Source organism: Streptopelia decaocto, assembly GCF_964273445.1.
Source record: "Streptopelia decaocto genome assembly, chromosome: Z".
NCBI lineage: Eukaryota > Metazoa > Chordata > Aves > Columbiformes > Columbidae > Streptopelia > Streptopelia decaocto.
In genome coordinates this window covers 57,433,759-57,453,139 of record NC_138657.1, presented here as the reverse complement: position 1 = coordinate 57,453,139, position 19,381 = coordinate 57,433,759, and the positions used below count along the sequence as shown (strand labels likewise).

Below are 19,381 nucleotides of genomic sequence, written 5' to 3'. Positions count from 1 at the left end.
GACGCTGAAATATGATAATCAGAACAGCTGCGCCCGCCGACCGCAGCCAATGGGCGCCGCGCAGGCGTGACGTCTCCGCTCATGACGTCAGGCCAATGGCGAGCGGGCTCAGTTGGAGCAGAGAAGTTTGAGTAAGAGATAAGGGCGAGGCGAGTGCCCGAGCCGCCAGCGCTCAGTCCGGCACCGCCACTCCGCCGCACCGCTCCGGCATCGCATCGCATCGCATCGCACCGCACTGCACCGCTCCCGCTCCGCTTCTGCACCGCTCCCGCATCGCTCCCGCACCGCTCCGCGTGGCCGGACCCCGCCGCGCCCCCGGCGCAGCACCCCGCGCCTCGCCGTGCGCCCCCTTCTCTCTCCGCAGCCCTGACAGTGTCTCCCACGCCGGTGGTGTTTTATTTTGCCTTTTTTTTTCCCAAGTTTTTTTTTTCTTTTTTTTTTTTTCCTTTGTTATTACTACTTCTACCGTTTTATTATTTTTTAATTTATTTTTATTTTTAGCGACAGCTCTCAAACCTACTTGGTGTCTTAAAACGAAACCGTACACCATTTCACTGTGGACATTACACCCTCTTACAGATATGGGAGACATGGGAGACCCACCAAAAAGTAAGGCGGAATTTTTACCGTTGTTGGAATAAATGTGCTGTCTATTGTAATCGTCTCAGGCAGGCGAACTGCCAAAGAGCTGAACTTCATTTGAATGGTAGAGAAGGTGCCTTTGTTGCCATGCCTGCATGCTTGCTATGTTTTAACCTCGTAGCCTTGTATGTTAATAGACTAGGGTCCTGCTCTTTTTTAAAGTTTGGGGAGCAGGAAGGATTTTAATGGCATCTCCAGACACGGAGCCTTAAATTTTCTTCGTGCTAGACTACGGTGAGGCTGTCTGGCTATATAGCACCTAGTCCGATCTAGGGGAGTTAGCATTAGACTTTGCAAAAGAGAGCAAGTGACAACCGTAATGATGCTTGGTCTTTCTAACAGCCTCGGGCCCCTCTCCTATGGCAAAGGGCTGAATGGGGAGCGCACCCAGCCACGCGTTCATCGTTTCCAGTCAGAGCCTCTTAAAAAATGAAATCAAACATATAGGTGCTCTCCTCGTGAAGAAAGGAATCCAAATAAGCAGTCAATAAAATACAAATAAAACAACGAGAGAGTTCGGAGTTTTGATTCTGTGTAAGGCTTGAGAAATGAGGACCTTCATTAAGAAGACTGTTCACATCTGCATTTTAACATATGTTCAGCCTGCTTTCTAAACGAGGCAAGGTTTGGATGGCACACTTCAATTACCATACAAAAGTGTAATACTCTTAAAAACAAAACAAAACAAAAAAAACACTCTCAGAGTACACCCTATAAGGGAGCGACACTAACAGTGTGTTTATCTCTGTAGGAGAGTAAACGGTTAGTCAATCATGTATTTATTTTCATTTCAGAAAAACGCCTGATTTCCCTATGTGTTGGTTGCGGCAATCAAATTCACGATCAGTATATTCTGAGGGTTTCTCCGGATTTGGAATGGCATGCGGCGTGTTTGAAGTGTGCAGAGTGTAATCAATATTTGGACGAGACCTGTACGTGCTTTGTTAGGGATGGCAAAACCTACTGTAAAAGAGATTATATCAGGTACGCCATTTAATTGTTTACGCCATTGTTTAATTATTCTGTGTGATTTTTTTTTTCCTTTAACTTGCTAAATCTGACAGAGTCAGGAAGATGAAAAAATGTGAGAGAGTGAAAAGACAATTGTTATGTTTTTAAGTGATTTCCACATAGATAGGCGAGGGGAAACTTAGAGTCAAGTTTTTTATTCCACAGATTAAAATGCAAATTTCTGTATAAACAAAACTTCATTCGGGAACAGCTAGTGAATGTGTGGGACCCTCCTGAGGACTTTGCAATGCATCCTTGTGATTCTAACAAACTGTGAAAACGTAGTTAATGGAGAATATTTTCAATAGTGTGGATGCTGTGAGCAACACGGATCTAATCGCTTTTTAACACAACCAGAGAAAAGCAACTCTCTTGTTTCTGCAAAGGCACAATGGCATTAATAAGAAAGGAACGTCAAGTATATATGCCATAAAAATACACCGGGGCGGATGGGGGGGGGGGGGGGGGGCGAGGGGGGGCGGAACAGAAACAGAACAACCAACCAACCAAAAAAAAAAAAAAACAAAAACCAAACAAACCCCCAAACAAAACAATTTAAAGCCTATCGGGGTGTGTGTGTGTGGGTGTGTGTGATAAAAATAAAAAAGGCAAAAGAAAAACAAAACCAAAAGGCAAAAGGCAGGTTTCCTTCTGAATAAAGGATCCTTTTATGGGTAGGTTAAAACCTAGACCGAAATGTTTCTCTAAATGTTTCTTCACTAAAATAACAGACATTTAATCTTTTTAAATATTAACCCCTTTGGTGATATCTGACTGCCTTTTCTCTCTTATCTTATCTATACTGATGAATTAGACAGAGCAGATCAAATTGCCCATCATCTGTTCGCGAACAATTGGGTATATTTAGATAATGGAACCGCTTCCTTCCTCACATTAAAATCTGGTAACTGATAAAATGTGAGACTTGCCAATCCTGACACTATAGAGAAACCAAAGGAGGAATTTCGAGTGTGTTTATTATTTGTGCTCCTGGGTCATAGTGATCCGTTTCAGTGTTGTCTACTGGGTTTGTCAAACCAGAACTTGGTATGACACTGAAGTATGGACAGTAATATTTTTACTGAAAGTTTTGGCAGCAAGTGCCTACGTAGCCAGCTAAGACATCTTTTCTAGTTTCTTTGTAACGCTCAGTTGCGATAAAGCACTTGAGTCTTTCCTTCTCCAGTGCACAATTCATAAGCAGATCATTCCTTCAAGCCATGTCGTGAGATTACTCTCGAAGTTTTACCATGGTGAAGACGGCTTTTTTTTTCTTTTTAATCTTTCTTTCTTTTCCTTCCTTCCTTTCTTTCTTTTCCTTTCTTTCTTTTCCTTTCTTTCTTTTCCTTTCTTTCTCTCATTCTTTCTCTCTTTCTTTCTCTTTCTTTCTCTTTCTTTCTCTTTCTTTCTCTTTCTTTCTCTTTCTTTCTCTTTCTTTCTCTTTCTTTCTCTTTCTTTCTCTCTTTCTTTCTCTCTTTCTTTCTCTCTTTCTCTCTTTCTTTCTCTCTTTCTCTCTTTCTCTCTTTCTCTCTTTCTCTCTTTCTCTCTTTCTCTCTTTCTCTCTTTCTCTCTTTCTCTCTTTCTCTCTTTCTCTCTTCCTCTCTTTCTTTCTCTCTCTCTTTTTCTCTTTCTTTCTCTCTCTCTTTTTCTCTTTCTTTCTCTCTCTCTTTCTTTTCCTTTCGTTCTCTCTTTCTTTCCTTTGGGTCCTTGCTCTTAAATGTTGTTCTTTCATAATTTCAAGTGAAAGGAAGACGTTTGGACTGAGATATGCTCATTTGCCCCCTGTAAGAACTCAGAGGGAGAAATTTAAACAACAACAACAAAAATCAGCTCTTTTAATTAATTAAGACGGAGTACATTTAATTTGCTAAAATTTTAAAAGTAAGTTGTACGTTATGTGCCAGAAGCCTTTGAATTAGATCGTGAGCCAATCTATAATTGTCAGGCATGTGGGCAACCCCCGCAATTTTTGTACTTATTAATGCATATATTTTTGCCATAGTTTTGTTGTTTAGCCGCTTAGCTGGTTGTTTGGTTGTTTGGGTTTTTGTTTCGTTTTGTGTTTTTTCTTCTCGGTAATATGTAGCTTATAATATAGGATGAGCACACCTCTATAACCATAGCAGCTAAAGATGTGTGTAAATAAACGTCTATACCGACAAACATACACCACAGTCTGTATCTCTAAGGAAGCATACTGACGAGGAAATGTGTGGGGATGAAAATTAACTCAGTTTTAATAACAGTTTTGCAGTTCTGTGGACCTTGTGCATCCATATGTGCATATATCCATACATTTGCGGAAACGTTAATTTTACTTAATATCAGGGGGATGGCTAAGGAGCACCCGGCAGGAGCCCAGAGACTGTGTAGTTCTAGCTAGACACCCGAGTTTGAGCATTTTCTCCTGTTCATTTGCTGATGGATGAACTGTCCCGCTCTCCTCCACGGGAGACTCACCACCCACTCCTGCTTGTAACCCCAGAAACCCCTAATTTGCCCTGTACAGATGTCAGTGGGAAGTTGCTCCTTTGCTGCTGCCGGAGGGCTTGAGTCCCGGCTCAAGGTGGGAGCGTCAGCATGGGGGGGGAGACGGGTCAGTGAGGCTCAGGTAGGGGGGTGCTGCGGAGCCAGAGCACCCAAAATGTCTTTTAGTAGAGGGCGGCAGGGGAAGACCTACACTACTGTGTGAGCATATGTATATAGAAAGTAGGGTGTGTGAAATTTGGTATGAAATGAACCGCGTTGGGAGAGCACGCGGGGAAGAGTCCCGGTCTCTGGCAGAGCCAGCCCTGCAGCGTCCTAGAGACTAAGCTGCCGGCAGCCCGCACATGCATTAAGCAGCAAAAGTCCTGAATGGATTCCTCGAAAAAAATAACACCATTTGGTGAGGTCCACTCTTTTGTGCGTGGGGAGCATGGCAGCTTCGCTAGCCTCACGTTTGCCCGGTGTTTGCACGGGCGGTCCCGTTCAGCTCCGGGCCAGGCTAGGTGGGGTACCCCCGCCGTCAGGAAGGAGGGAGAGGGCAGAGCCAGCCCCTCGCCTGGTGCAGACTGGGCTTTGGGGCAGAAGGGAGAGTTCGGCATCTCCTCGGGAAGGAAGGGGGTCGCTTTTTTTGTTTCTCCCTCCGTTTTGCCGCCCACCTCCGCCAGCCCATCCCTCTCCCTTTTTTTTTAACTAGTGGAATTCGTGTGGCGCGTCTACACGGGGCCACGGGGCTGCCCACGAGCGGGAGTGAAAACCTCTCTCTTTCTTTTCCCCTTTCCTTTCTCCTCTCTGCCACCCCCCTCTTCCCTTCCCTCCCCTTCCCCCTCCCGTTCTCTCCCTCCTTCCCTCCCTTCTTCTTTCTGGGCTGGGCCCTGCTCAGGTTATACGGCATCAAGTGCGCCAAGTGCAGCATCGGCTTCAGCAAGAATGACTTCGTGATGCGCGCCCGCACCAAGGTGTACCATATCGAGTGTTTCCGCTGCGTGGCCTGCAGCCGTCAGCTCATCCCCGGCGATGAATTCGCTCTGCGGGAGGACGGCCTCTTCTGCCGGGCGGACCACGACGTGGTGGAGCGGGCCAGCCTGGGCACCGGCGACCCCCTCAGCCCCCTGCATCCCGCCCGGCCGCTGCAGATGGCAGGTACCGCCCGCACCCGGCGCCGTGGAAGCCTGCGGGGTTCGGCGCCGCCCGGCCCGGCGCCTGGCGGAGGAACGTCCACCGCTTGCAGCGGGTCCCGTGCCCCCGCAGAAAGGCGGCCCCAAGCGTGCGCACCCGCGGAGAGACGGTGCGGCGGCGTCCCCCGCGCCCGGGGCTGCCGCGAGTCTGGCTGCGGTGAGGAATGTCCGCGTATGCGGTACGCGTGAGGCGGAGACACCCGCGCAGGGGGCCGCACTCCCATAGCCTGCACCCCTCCTGCTCCGACAGCTCACTGGGTGCGGGAGTTGCCCCACCGCGAGCCCGGAACAGCCAGGAGCCTAAGTCGGAGAGGGGATGAGCCGCTGCAGGAGGCAGGTCTGCGGCAAGACACAGACCCCTCTGCCTCCTGAGTGTGTGGAAAAGCTGGTCTAAGCACTGGTCGAAGCGGGAACAGAAAAGAGATAGACTTAATAACTACAGGCGAGCACTTAGGCTGTAATTTAAAACTGTCAACAAGCTAATCTTCGGTAATTGCCTTTTAAAGTGACTGTGCCTTCTTGAAACGTTTTATGTGATTTGATGAGAATTTAATCTTAAAACTCACCATTGTAACTTCAGAATCACCCCACCTTATAACTTTGCTTAAAGTTTTAGTTCTCGACTGCTACATCCGATATTCAGAGACGCTTAGCTTTAGGAAGGGACACATCCCTGAGGTAAACTGGGCCGGACAATTCAAGGTTGGCCGGCACTATATCTGTGCAAGTAACTGTAACTAGAAAGGTTATTTACAAGCGTTTAAAAGGCCCCCTTTACCGCTTCTGAGCTGCTTTCAAGATACATATCTATATATAGGGAGAAATAATCCCGTAGCTGATCACGGCAGAATTTTTGAGAGACTGTGCTTGCTCACTGTAGTGTGTTTGTGCACGTCTCCGAAAGGCACATTGAGTTGGCAAGTACAATTCTGCTAGTATTTGAAGAGTTTGTATTGTTTTCATCGCATTTGCTGATTTATTGTTACAATCAGAAAAGTCGAAAGCCGAGTGTACAAATGTAAGCAATTCTGAATATTGCCGAACCAGGATTTTAGGGGGGAGGGAAGTAAAAAGGTAGTCAAATTACATCTAGATAGCTAGAGCTACACAATACGTAGAAGAACAGCAGAATCACACGAACACTTTAAGCTCTTGATGTGATGCTCCGCGTACGTTCGCATTTTTTGGCGGTTTCCACGAGTTGCTGCGCTTGTTCCTCTTTTAAAGAACTGTCAAAACATTAATATTTTTTAGTATTCGTCAGAAGTTGACATAAATTCACCTAGGACTTCCACTTTCTAAGACAGTCTCCTGTCTTCCAAGCTCTGGGATACAGGGCTCTCGCAGGATTTTCCTCCACAGTCACGGTGCAGCATATTTGGCTTACTTTGCTGTGATTTGGAAGCATCAAACTGCCGGGAATTGTATGTTTTCGCGGCCTCTGGATAAACTGAGCTAGATTCAGTATACAAGAAGCAGGGCCGATTAATGATTAATCTAAGAACTACTCTTTCTTTAATTTTCGGGTCAGAAATCCGGTTTGTCGATTCCTAGGAAATAAATACATAAACCCCTCCCTTTCCTAGCGCATGCACACCTTAGGGAGCTCGCCACGCACTGTCAAGTCATGCAGGTTCAAGCTTCTGTCTTTAAGTGTTTTAGGGGGTGGTTTGTTTTTGCAAATTAATTATCTGTGAAGTCAGAAATGTCAGTCCTGTCACTCCACCAGCGCATAAAGCAGAGGAGGCTGCAGGAACTCCGATAGATCTGACTGCTTGAATGGTCTTTGAAAGAGAGTTCATCACCCCTCTCTCTCCACCTCCCTCTGTCCCACCAGCTTAGATTCATAGCCTCTGCTGAGTCCCTGCTTCCTACTCATGGGGATCCTGTTCCTACTTTCCCCTTCCCTTACAGCAGAACCTATCTCTGCCAGACAGCCAGCTCTGCGACCCCACGTCCACAAGCAGCCCGAGAAGACAACCCGAGTCAGGACTGTCCTTAATGAAAAACAGCTTCACACCTTGAGGACCTGCTATGCTGCCAACCCCAGACCTGACGCCCTCATGAAAGAGCAACTGGTAGAAATGACTGGCCTCAGCCCGAGGGTCATTAGGGTTTGGTTTCAAAACAAGCGGTGCAAGGACAAAAAAAGGAGCATTATGATGAAGCAACTTCAGCAGCAGCAACCCAATGACAAAACTGTAAGTGGCTTCATCCTCTGACAGTGCACAGCCTTCCTTTCCGAGGAGAAACGCCTGGGCTACATCCAGCCCGGCCAGCCTTTGGGGTTGGTCTGACGCTCTTGATTTTGTGGGAGCTCCCTTATAACAAAGAAAATGATACTGCTTAACTATTATCAGCTTGTTTCTACTGTCAGTGCAATTAAAACAGATCACGGTGAGAAGCCGATATAGGCTGCTCAAGTGAACACGTCTTTTTCTAGGGCTAAGGATACGTAGTGGATTAGACTAACTTCTCTGCACCATGAATTGCGACCTGCAGAGCTTATGAGATGTAATGGGATTTAAGCCCAGCCTTGTGTAACATTTATAATGCAAATGCAAAGGACTTATTGAGGGGAAAATGACGCTTTCACCCTCTTCAGTGGTTTACACAGGAGTAAACCCATGAGTAAAACCCACGAGTAAGAGGGAAATTCCATGTGTTTTCTTAGCACTTTCTAGAATACAATGTGCATGTGTGTGTTTGTCAGTGCGCTTACTGTAGAAAAATATAAAGGCAATGCAAAGTTTTTGAATTACCATCGTATTTACAGGTTACTTAGAACAGATATAGTTCTTACACTTACATAGAGATTTTCTCCGGGGGCATATGCACGTGTGATGCAATTAAGTGGAAAGTGCCGGGTTCAGCAGGGCAAACTGGCTGTCTCCATTTTAAGCCAACTTTTTTCTTTTTTTCTTCTTTTTTTTTTTAATATTTTTTTTCTTTTTCTAATTTTATTTATTTTATTCCCCTCCCCCCCCCCCCCGCTGTTGTTAGTCCACTTGCAGAAGAGTCTGTTATTCTGCCTCTGTATATTGACTGACCTGAGAATGAGTATTAATTCATAAGGCTGCCTAGTTAAGTGGAATTTAAGGAGTTTCATTTTACCCTGTTGGAATGCAATAAAACACGATGCTATTAACTCTCCTGAACAATCTATTCGTCGGAGCCTGAAGTTATTTTATACACAGTGCCTGTACCACAGGGCATATAGCAAGAGCTGGTGGTTGGTTTTTTTTGTTCTGTGTGGTTTTTGGGGGTTTTTTGTTTTTTTTTTTTTTTTTGTGGTTTTGGTGTTTTGTTTTGTTTTGTTTTTTTCTTAATTGTTGTTGTGGGTTGTTTTGTTTTGTTTTTTTTTTGTTTAAATTTTCTTTATTTTGTTTCGGTAAGGGTGCGGTACTGACGTAACCGGGTTTTGCAGTGCAGTGGATATGCGATCCAGTTAAGGTCACGCAGAACAAAACCAGTCTGGATGCGGCATAGAAAGGCAGCATGATTAACTGTTTCTTGTGCCGAGCTGTGCATCTGAAGCCACGATACAGAGTGCTCGTGTTTAAGAAAGGTTGGGGCGCAGGGGGTATGCCTTGGGAGAAATAGAAGGATTAAAGGGAAAGAAAGTAAACTTCCACTGTGATTAATGCAGTGGGTAGAAATAGGTTGACCTAGAGCAGCATAGAGTAAGACATTCACAGCAGATTAACAAAGCAAATACAAACGACTGTATAGATAAGATAGAAAGCAGTTTATTGACTCAGTGCTTATATACTATAAAGTTAACCAAGCTCATTAACATCTTTTTCTGGGCTGTTTACAGAATATCCAGGGGATGACAGGAACTCCGATGGTGGCTGCTAGTCCGGAGAGACATGACGGTGGTTTACAGGCGAACCCGGTGGAGGTGCAGAGTTACCAGCCGCCTTGGAAAGTACTGAGTGACTTCGCATTGCAGAGTGACATAGACCAACCTGCTTTTCAACAACTAGTAAGTGTCCATTCCCAGCAGGAGCAGGTCAGCCTGTACCCGGGGCAGAGCAATAGGGGTTTCTTTAAAGGTGTTGTGTGTCCTCAGAAAGATGAGCAATCTAGCCTAGCTGGGTTTTCCTGCAATTGTAAGGTGGGCATGATGGCATTCTGTAAATGCGGGGAACTCAATTGATTTAATAGGGCTTGCTGCAAAATCTATCTTAGTGCCCAGAAGAGCTCTTGCTGATTTGTGTGGGAGCTGGACAAAGCCTGACCCTGGTCTGAGGTTAACTCAGCTTGTACACTCTTGAAAACGTCTCTATCAGAGATTTAATACATTATTCACATACCATTTAGTTGTATGTACATTTGTGAAAGCAGTTTCTAAAATTCTCCCCTCCTTGCTTCGGGACAATTTTGCCTTTATGCGATAGGGTGGATTTAAAACATATGATTGTGATCTCAGCCTGTGCCCTTGTTTTGTCACACAGACATTAGTAACTTAATTAAGTTTTTGAAGTCCTTGTTTTAAATAAGGACACCTAGATATAGCTTTATACATATGTATGTGCATATATATATGCATATATAGGGTTTAGACCAACTGTTTTACTTTGAAAATTGAATTATTAGTACATATTCATGTGAAAAATGCAAACGATATAATAAACTGCCTTAAGCCAAAAGAAAACAGACCTTCTAGAAAAAATTCTGTTCTTAACTCACTTCCTTATGCCTACGTCATTTGGCAGCTCATATGGGACCATATCATCTACAATACTTAGGCCCAACAAGGTGAATTAAGGACAGAAGTTCAGCCTTAACTCAATTTCCTGGCCTAAGTGTGTTAAAACCAGATCTTTAAAATAATAAGGTATGTTATGTATAGTTCTTCAGTGATTCAAAATAGTACTTAATGGTGAAAAAAAAAAAGGATACAGACCTTTTTTTTGATCTGTTGGGCATTTTGTCAACATGAAGCAATGGAAGACAAAGGTTTGTAGCCCTGTTTAGAACTGTTTTCACACCTTTTCAGTTTACTATGACACTCTCTTGCAGGATCGCTTTTCTTTTGCCCAGTGGCAGGCTGCAGCACGCTTCTCTCCTCTGGCATACTGTGCTCACTCGGGAAGCTGCAGCACAGCAGCAGGGCTGTTTGCATCATTTTACCTCTAGAGCAACGACTGGTTTTCTTGCATTAATCAAGGTGTCAAGCAGACACAAGAAAAATTAATCTCCTTTGGCTGCCTTATTTATTGTGCCTTAACAGAACAGGAGACATTTAAAACCTTTGATGCAGTGAGTTTTTCTATAGAGTAGTTTTGTTTGTTTGTTTGTTTGTTTGTTTTAAAAAGAGGCAGGATGGAAGATGGATAGCCCAAATACTCACACACATACAGGTAGAGAGATCATTAGATAGATGAATATTTATATATATTGGACATAATGTGTGATACTGAAGAGTTAAAATAAAGAAGAGTGTATGGAACAGATGGTTCATCGACCGTTCAAGGCACGTCTCTAATCTGGAAAGGGCCTTAATCACAAGATCGGCCACCTAAATATATGCCAAAGAAATGCTTTTGAATTAGTAAAACTTCACCCTTCAAATCATGCCTTTTCCCAACGCTGCTCCTAAACTAACAGGAGCCGCGGGGCACATTAAGAGGGAGAAGTGTGACCCTTTTTATCAAACTAACTCTCGTTAAAAAGAGATAGCACCCTCTTCAAATCAGAAATGAAAGAGGATGGCTTGTTTCAAATGCCTTGTGCTCCTGGGTGCTCCTTCCAGGTTTATTTTAGTATGTGTACAAAAGGGAAAAAAAGTGACCTTGCAGTTTTGTGTAAAAAAAAATATGCACTCTTAAATATTTGACTAGAACATCCTGTTGGGATTGCCACTCTTGCAAGACAGGGAAGAAGGCCTCATTAATGTTTGTTTATTTGCCTGATTTTTCAGTCTTCCTTTTAATTTTTTTTTTTACCTTTTTTTTTTTTTGTTGTTTTGTTTTGTTTTGTTTTTTTCCCTTGGTGATTTAACCTGAAGGAGATTACTCTGAAGTCAATGGGGAAGTGAAACAAATCAACAGTGACACAGTGTGCTGTGGAAATATATCAGGCCATTCGGCTGTATTCATTTTTACATTTTTTTTTGCCTTTGCCTGCTACTTTTCTTCGATTGTTACAGTTGTAACAAAAGTGGTTTTTTTTTTTTGTTTTGTTTTGTTTTTTTTTTTTTTTGTTTTGTTTTGTTTTGTTTTTTTTGGCAGGTTAATTTTTCAGAAGGAGGACCCGGTTCCAATTCTACTGGAAGTGAAGTAGCATCAATGTCCTCTCAACTGCCAGATACGCCCAACAGCATGGTAGCCAGTCCTATTGAAGCATGAAGAACATTCTTTCAGATTTCTGTTGTTGTTGTTTCTGCCCTTACCCTCACCCCTGTTGGAGAGAGTGGAAAAGTGATCGCGTTGGGACTCCGAAATTTAGAGGGGAAAAGTATTTAACAACCCTGTAACGAACCTAGCAAGGAGCTGCTCAATGAAACGAACGGAGTCATGTTTGAAAACACAAGGTAATATGGTAGCAACACTGTGAAGACAATCATGGGATCTTACTAGAATAAATACTAAATGCAAAAACAACCCCCGTGCTATTCAATGGTCAGAGGAGGATTGAAAAGACGTTTTCAAAACGTAAAGGATTTGTACTCGTGGATCTCAAAAAAAAAAAAAAAAAAGTGAAAATAAATCTTTTTCATTTGACTGCACATCTTAGGGAGAAACCAAGGTAGAGGGACTTTCTATCCAGTCCCTCCCAATCCGCATGGTGCTGTTTCTATATTGGTGATTGCCTTGCCAAAAAGTGTTCCAGTAGGTTTCCATCATCAGGAAAGAGACGATTTAGCCTTGCATTGTTGAAAGATTCATTGCAGGAAGGTGGAGCTACGTTGGTTTGCAATGTTGTTTTTAGTTGACTCTTAACAAGGTGTTGTTTCCTGGGTCTCTTCTAGCATGTACTGTAGCGGGGTTTTGGTTTTGTTTGGTTGAGATCCACTCTCTATCAAGTCTGAAGCGATTAAAAGTAGGTTTTTGAATTCCTCTTTAAAAAACAATTTATAAAAGCATTGCAACAAGGTATACCTCTATTTTGCCACAAAGCGTCTGGGGATCGTATTTGAAATGTGTCCGTCCAAGAACCTTCCCCTCCCCCAAAGATGTGTATCGTCTTTGGTTAAAACGTCTGTTTTTCTCTCTTTGTCTTTCCCTTTCTCTTTCTCTATCCTTTTCTCTCTCTCTTTCTCTATCTCTTTCTCTGTCTCTAAAGAGAAAAAAAAAAAAAAAAAGGAAAAGGAAAAATTAAAAAAAAACTCTTTTGTTTGCTCTTGCATTGCAAACTTATAAAGTAATTTATTATTTATTATCGGAAGACTTGCCACTTTTCATGTCATTTGACTATTTTTTGTTTGCTGAAGTAAAAAAAAAAAAGAAAAAAAAAGAAAAAAAAAAGGTTGTACCGTGGTCTTTGAATTATATGTCTAATTCTATGTGGTTTTGTCTTTTTTTTTTTTTCTTAAATATTATGTGAAATAAAGCGCCATATGTAGAATTATTATATCTTCAGGACTATTTCACTAAATAAGCGTTTGGAATAGAGAAAATGATAATAATATTAATATTAAATAATGAACAAAGTTCCCTCTTTTAAATATTTACAAGTTAGCAGCAAAAATACCTGAAATAAAATATTGCATGCAAAGCAGGTTGTTAGTGAATAAAAGGAGTGTGATATTTTATTGCAAGTATTAACGATCAGCTTGTAAATTTCCGTTTCAACAACTATATCAGGGCTAGTTGGATGCCTTAGCTTTCAATCGATAACGTTAGAAACTCTCTTGTTCCACCCCCATCCCTTGCCCTTAAAAGTGATATTACTCTAGGCATGATCTGACATGACGTTAAGACACCTAAAGAACTGGGAGCTCAGGCTTTTTGCTGAGTTCTATTATTTTTAAAAAATAATAAAAAGAAAGTGCTGTATACCAAAGCCTCGTTGTTGAGATTGTTGAAGTGACCTGTACTTTAAGTGTAAGCTCCTGATAAAAGGGACGCTTTTTTGCTTAACAAGTCAAGTATGACCATTATTTATCAGTGTCTGCTGTCAAAACTATTGAAAAATGCTGCAGGAGGCATACATTTTGGGGATATTGCGGTGAAATTGCACGAATCGTGTTCCTTATTTTCTGTCGACTTCCTTCTCTTCACTCCCTCTTTTCTTCCTTTTTTTTTTTTTTTTTTTCCTTTTTAATAGTGGGAGAGAGGGTGATGAAAGCTAGAAACGTGGGGATTTCTTGGGGAAAAGTAGAAAAAAGAAGAAGAAGGAAAGAAAAAAAACCCAACACACACACAAACATAGAAAAGGGTTGGTTTTGCCCCACTCTAAGTGCTCTCTACTACTCCCGGCCAGCACGAAGACGAAGGCTCGCTTTAAAAAACCCCTAACAACTGGAATATACAGAAAGTTTAGTCTGACAAAGACAAGTTGGTTTGCATGACAGTTACTTCAAACTCCAATGTTTTCTTAACATAACCTTCTTTTTCTTCCCTCCTCACCATCTCAGCCCACCCTGAGCAAGCTCAGCTATAAAGACAAACCATTTCGACAGAAAAAAAAATAATAACAATAAAAAAGGTTAAAAGTCTAATACAAGGATTTCAATCATCCTGATTAGAAACTGGATTCATTTTGTATGCTCAAGTGTAATACATTTTTGAGTACTTGATAAATATTTAAATAAATATGAAATCTACCTTAAACTGTGTGATCAGTAACCCTTGTGTTTTCACGCAGGATCAGAGACTTGGTACGGCGCTTCGGGGGGCGGGAGGGAGAAAGGGTGCCATTTCTGGCCGGTGGTCTGACGTGTAAGTTGTTCGAATGGATCTTACTGACCAAGGCGGGGGGAAATGGGGAGTATGGGCACCCTGTCTTCGACTCGGGGGGCTAGAGGGTGTTCTTTAATTTGCCTTGAAAATAGATCACGGCAACACGGGGGCCTTTGTGTTGACCTTTTACCGCCTGGCTGATAATGAGTACGTGGGAAATACGGTCGCTTCTCGGAGAGATGCGCAGGGTTACGCCGGAGCAGGGGTGTTCCCGCGGTGCACACCAGGGAGTTGCTGAGACACCCCCCATCCCGGGCAGGCCCTTCGGGCCCCTGAGTATCTCTCGTTTCCGAGGGCCACGCAGGAAGGAAAGGTGAATTTTGGCTGTCGCTTCTTGCGAGGGGCAAGGCCACCGAGCCCTGTGCGGGACCGGGCCTCGCTGCGCGGCGCCCCGCGGTCCCGGCGCGCCCGCCCGGCGGCTGGAGCTGCCGCCGAGATAAGCGGACCTCCGGTAGGCAGGGGTTTGGCCTTTGGGCTGCAAATGGAGCGTTTTACTCCTCTAAACATACAGGGCAGCGTGTCTTCGGAGGGCTGCAGCCGCCCTCCGACTACTCGGTTCTGCAGGGGGCTGCGGGCAGGAGACCCACTCGGGATGTGTCTCCACCCCTACGGAAGGTCCGCACCCCCCGAACCTTCCGAGTGGCCTGTAGTAACTTCTTCAGCGGTCACTCGGGTGTCTCCCCGTCCCCTCCGCTGCTGTCTCCCCACAGAAGCACATCCCTCTGCTTAAACCCGCATCCTCGGGATCACACCGAAACCTCCACCCGCCAAACAAATCTCGTCTTATTTTAAGATTTTTTATTTTTATTTTTTTTTTTTCGGAGTGGGATGGGTTCTTTTATTGACTTTGGTTGCCTTTTCCATTTAACATATTTGTGACATATTTCCTCCTTCCCCCAAAAGCTTCAGTATTGTCTGCTGTAGAGCAAAGAGGGACAAACTTTCGAGTGGTCCATCCTGGTGCATTCAGGAGAACACCCTTCCTGAGCTCGGGCAGGAGGATTTGTGCAAGCCATAGAAAACATCCTCTTAATGAAATGCATGTCCTTATGGTGCTCTATGCAGGTTCCTGCTCTGGTTCCTCTTTTTGATCCGGGCAAGAACATTAATTAGCAGCACCCGGTCCACCGATGTTCTTCTTGCGGCAGCCTCTCTTAATAATGTCAGATAAGGTCTGTTGAAGCCTGCTGTGATTTGTCTGTGAATTTTGTTTGCACACATAGAGGCCAATATTCAAACTCTTCTCATTTCAATATTTGTACCAGGTTAATTAGCTCTCAGCATCTCCAGCCAACGTAGCAGTGAGACGCTGAAGCCGGGGACGTGAATTCCAGCGTTGACATCAGTTGAACATCTCGACAGTAAGTGCTTGCCTTTATATACATTTATATACAGGCGTATCTTAAAAAATTCACGTTGGGTCACCCAAATATGGCCATCGGGGAATCAATGAAGTTCCACCTGGGGGTACCGACCCTCAGGGGGTCGCAGCTCGAGCTGTTTCTGGGTCCACGGTGTCGGGCGAGTTTCACGGGCACCCAGCCACCCGAGACCTCTCTGCACGCCTGAAACGCCGGCAGCGTTTTACGGTGTGAAGTGCAGCTGCTGGGCGCTTCGCGTGCTTCAGCGGAGCTGTAAGTAGTTAATAAAGGGGCTGGAAAGAGATCCTGTTTACTGATTGTTCCTGATTGTTGTTTTCTTGATAACAGAGCAAGCCACTGAATGACTGTTTGAGCTCAGGCGCCACAAACATAAACTTAACAGCTCCCAGTGTGCCGTCTCTGCTGGAGGATCACTCCTCACCTCCCGGGACTTGTGAAGTGCAGGCGGAGAAGGCAGCTCCCAAAGAAGCAGGCACCAGGGGGGCGGGGGAGGCTCGCCTGTATGATCGAGCTTTCCATATTGCACGACATCTGCCATCATTAGCAAAGAAAAAGGGATGTAAAATTAACTGGTTGCCTTTTCCCGAGCCTCCTGCCCGCATCGGAGGTCGGAGCAGGCTCTGTGCGCTGCTCTTGCAGCATCTCAGACGAAAGATGAGGCTTTTACATCAGGCAGCTGTTTCGTTTGAATTTCGTTGAATTTTCTTGCCGCAGCTAAGTGCCACCAAACAAGTGCTCCGGGCTCGTCCGGAGCTGGGGAGAGAGGCCGACTGAGGCAGGAAGGGTACGCAGCAGCGCCGCGGCCCGCCGGCGCTCTCTGCCGGGACGGGTCTCCCGGCACCGACAGCACCGGGCAGCAACCCGGCCGGGTGCTGGGCCACTCTCCGCCGCGGCTGCAGCTCTAGCTTTCTCCGGGGGTGTGTCGGTGGGACAGAAGGAGGAGGAAGGTTGCAAAACAGGATTTTTGCTGGAGTGTGGTTTTGTTTTGGTTTTGGTTTTGTTTTCCCTCCCTCCCGGTAGACAAAACGGGACAAGGTGTGTTTGTGGGAGATAGACAGGGCAGAGAAGTTTTCCAGAAATAAGTGACAGGGGCCGAAGCAGAGCTCAGCTCCTATCTCTGGGTGGACCTCGGGCGGCAATGGGAAAACAGGGTGTTCCTGTGGCTTTTCTTTAGGAGGGCTGTTCAGGTCGGTAGATCTTCAAGGCTAATCCAAACAACTCGTTTGACTTGTGAGGTCCGGAGTCTAGACAGAGCTGGTGGCTCGGCGGCTTCTTATCTGGTTTTGGAATCAGCCAAAAGAGACTTTTCTTAATGTCCACAGCAGCACTGGGATCTGCCGGGGCCAGGGAGCCACCGCATCTCGCAGACAGGACAACAAATACACCCACCACCTGGAGGCTTTACAGCCTGCTTTGTTGTTCCCGAGCCGGCGGGTCCGCGGCCCTGCCCCCCTCCGTCCCCGGCCGCAGGGCAGGGGTGACCGCCGGGCTGCTCAGCAGAACGTACAGCCTGCCGATTGCCACCGCAGCTGCCCCTGTCGCACCCCGGGATCCGAAGGGCTACCTCCACGGGAGGATGTGGTCGCAGGCACTCGAGCCCCACTGGGGTCAGGAGTGATGTTTTTTCTTACCTCCCCCGCCTCCCTTGTGTGTGTCGCTACTGGTGTATATGTCTATATATGTGGTGGTTTTTTTTTTTTTTTTTTTTTCAACTTGGAGTTTTGCAGAGAATGGGAAAAAATAGATGCAAACTCACAGTTGTTCACCAGCAAAGCAAATAAATTGAGAGGAGATCAGCTTAGATGTAGGATCTTCTTTAGTAGTAAAAAAAAAATCGCCTTCTATATTAGTCCCTTTATGCTGGGTTTGTGGATATTGCAAGCTGTAAAGCTTGTTCGAGGCTGTTGGAAACAATAAAAACATTTAGCTCAATTGCAAGCAACGTTTTGTAAAGTAGGGAGAAAGAGGCATATTTTAGTTGAATGTCTCTCTATTTATTTTTTCATTTATTTTCTTGAGATTTCAAATTCTTCTGGCACATTGGGCGGCTGGATGGTGGGTGTCCAGGTTTCTGAACAGTGCAAAAGCCCATCCACCGTATCTTCTGTTTCTCTGTTGTAGCACAAAATGCTTTGCTTCGAATCTGTGCGATTCCTTTCCAAACTCTGCTGTTTCTCAGTGCGATTGAGTACAGGGCCATGATAGCCCATTTAGAAGAAAGCAAGCTGATTGCTGTAACTATGATGTACTGATATGCTATTTGCAGCGGATATTGTAATTGAGTCTGCTAATGTGGAATTATGAAATTTGCCAGTGGGTAGGACTCTTTCTTTGTGCAGTTTAGAAGGTTTGTGGATAAGTGCTGTTTTCTAGATTTAGTGGTTGCAAATTTCCTCGTGTACAGAACAAATTATTTTGCAAGGCTTTTGTAATAATTTTCCATCAAACACATCTAAACTATTTTAGACTCCAAATAACTCAGGGAATTCAGGATCAAGAGAGCAACATTACCAAGAGAGCAACATTTCCTAGAAAAGAAATCTTAACCATGATCCTGGTATTCTTTTTTTTTTTTTTTTTTTTTTTCCCCTCTCATGGTAAAACTTCATGTTTATTTTTAAGTGTCACAAATACAAGGTGTTGTTTGAAAAGTGTTAAACTTAGCAGGTATATAGAGATAATGCTGACATGTCACTGTGCAAGATAAAGTGAAATATGGTGGGAATTAACTTGAAAAGTTTATGAAGGTTTTAACTGCAGCCCATAAATTAGCCTTTTTTTTACAAAGATATGATGATATGTGGAAGATCTTACAATATACGTTGCACTTTAGAAATACTCTAATATTTGAAGCCAAAACATTTTTTCTCCAACTTGAAGGCATAAACTGAGGTCCTAGTCCTCGAAGAGCTTACAGTAGTAAGTAATAAAAAAAAAAATCATATTAGACTAATCATGAATTGCGGGACCAAACTTTCTAGTTTACACAGGGCCTTCTGTGAAGATGTGCTGCTAACCTCTAGTGAAGCAGGAATGCATAGTTCTGAAGGCTCAAGTTGAATTCTTACTGAAGCTAGCAGCAGAAATTCCCTACATGTGGGTATAAATTCAGTGCTGTGACTTTGTAGGGAAAAAAAGTAATCTCCTTTCCATCACCCTAACTTTTTTCCTTATTCGACCTTAAATGACTGCGTAGTTTACTATCGTAAACGAAAAGCCCTCTTAAGCTATCAGTGCATCAGCAAAAGCATCTTGCCGGGTGTGGTAATGAGAAACAGGAGTCAATGGCTCATCTGAATGCACAGAATATTATGAAATGGAAAAGCCAATCCCTGCCTCACAGCCTCCTAAAGGAAATTTCATACGTTGTGAATTCTGAGGTAGGAGACTACAAATTGCTTTTGTTCTATTTCACAGGGGAGAACTCTTACGAAAACTTAACAGAATTAGCCCCACACCAGCTCTGAAATTCTAATTGACATGTATTTCATCTTCATGTTATGTAGCAAGGAAGGTTTTCAGGATTCAGCCCTACCACTGTGACTCAAATTCAGGCTTGTTCTGAGCCAGGCAACTGCCCAATTTGCTGTTGAGGAATGATCCCAAACTTCACACACAGGACAGGATTTAAGGTGTGCTAAAGAAACACATTTTCCTTCTGCAAAAGTGGATTGATAGTGGTTTTTGTTGTTGTTGTTTTGTTTTGTTTTTTACTTCACTCAGATTATTTTTTTTTCTGAAGCAATAATTTAATTATTTTAGCACTTGAAAG

At 44.1% G+C, this 19,381-nt stretch overlaps 1 protein-coding gene across 1 annotated transcript; it reads left to right on the top strand.

Annotated features, from left to right (window-relative positions):
* Positions 1-581: 581 nt before the first annotated feature.
* Positions 582-11,671, top strand: ISL1 (ISL LIM homeobox 1; the record flags this gene model as incomplete). The annotated part of the gene is made up of 6 exons (XM_082075017.1): positions 582-609; positions 1,437-1,626; positions 5,021-5,280; positions 7,230-7,516; positions 9,136-9,303; positions 11,555-11,671. The coding sequence occupies 6 exons, from the start codon at positions 582-584 to the stop codon at positions 11,669-11,671; spliced, it is 1,050 nt and encodes a 349-aa protein (XP_081931143.1).
* Between the last annotated feature and the right edge of the window lie 7,710 nt (positions 11,672-19,381).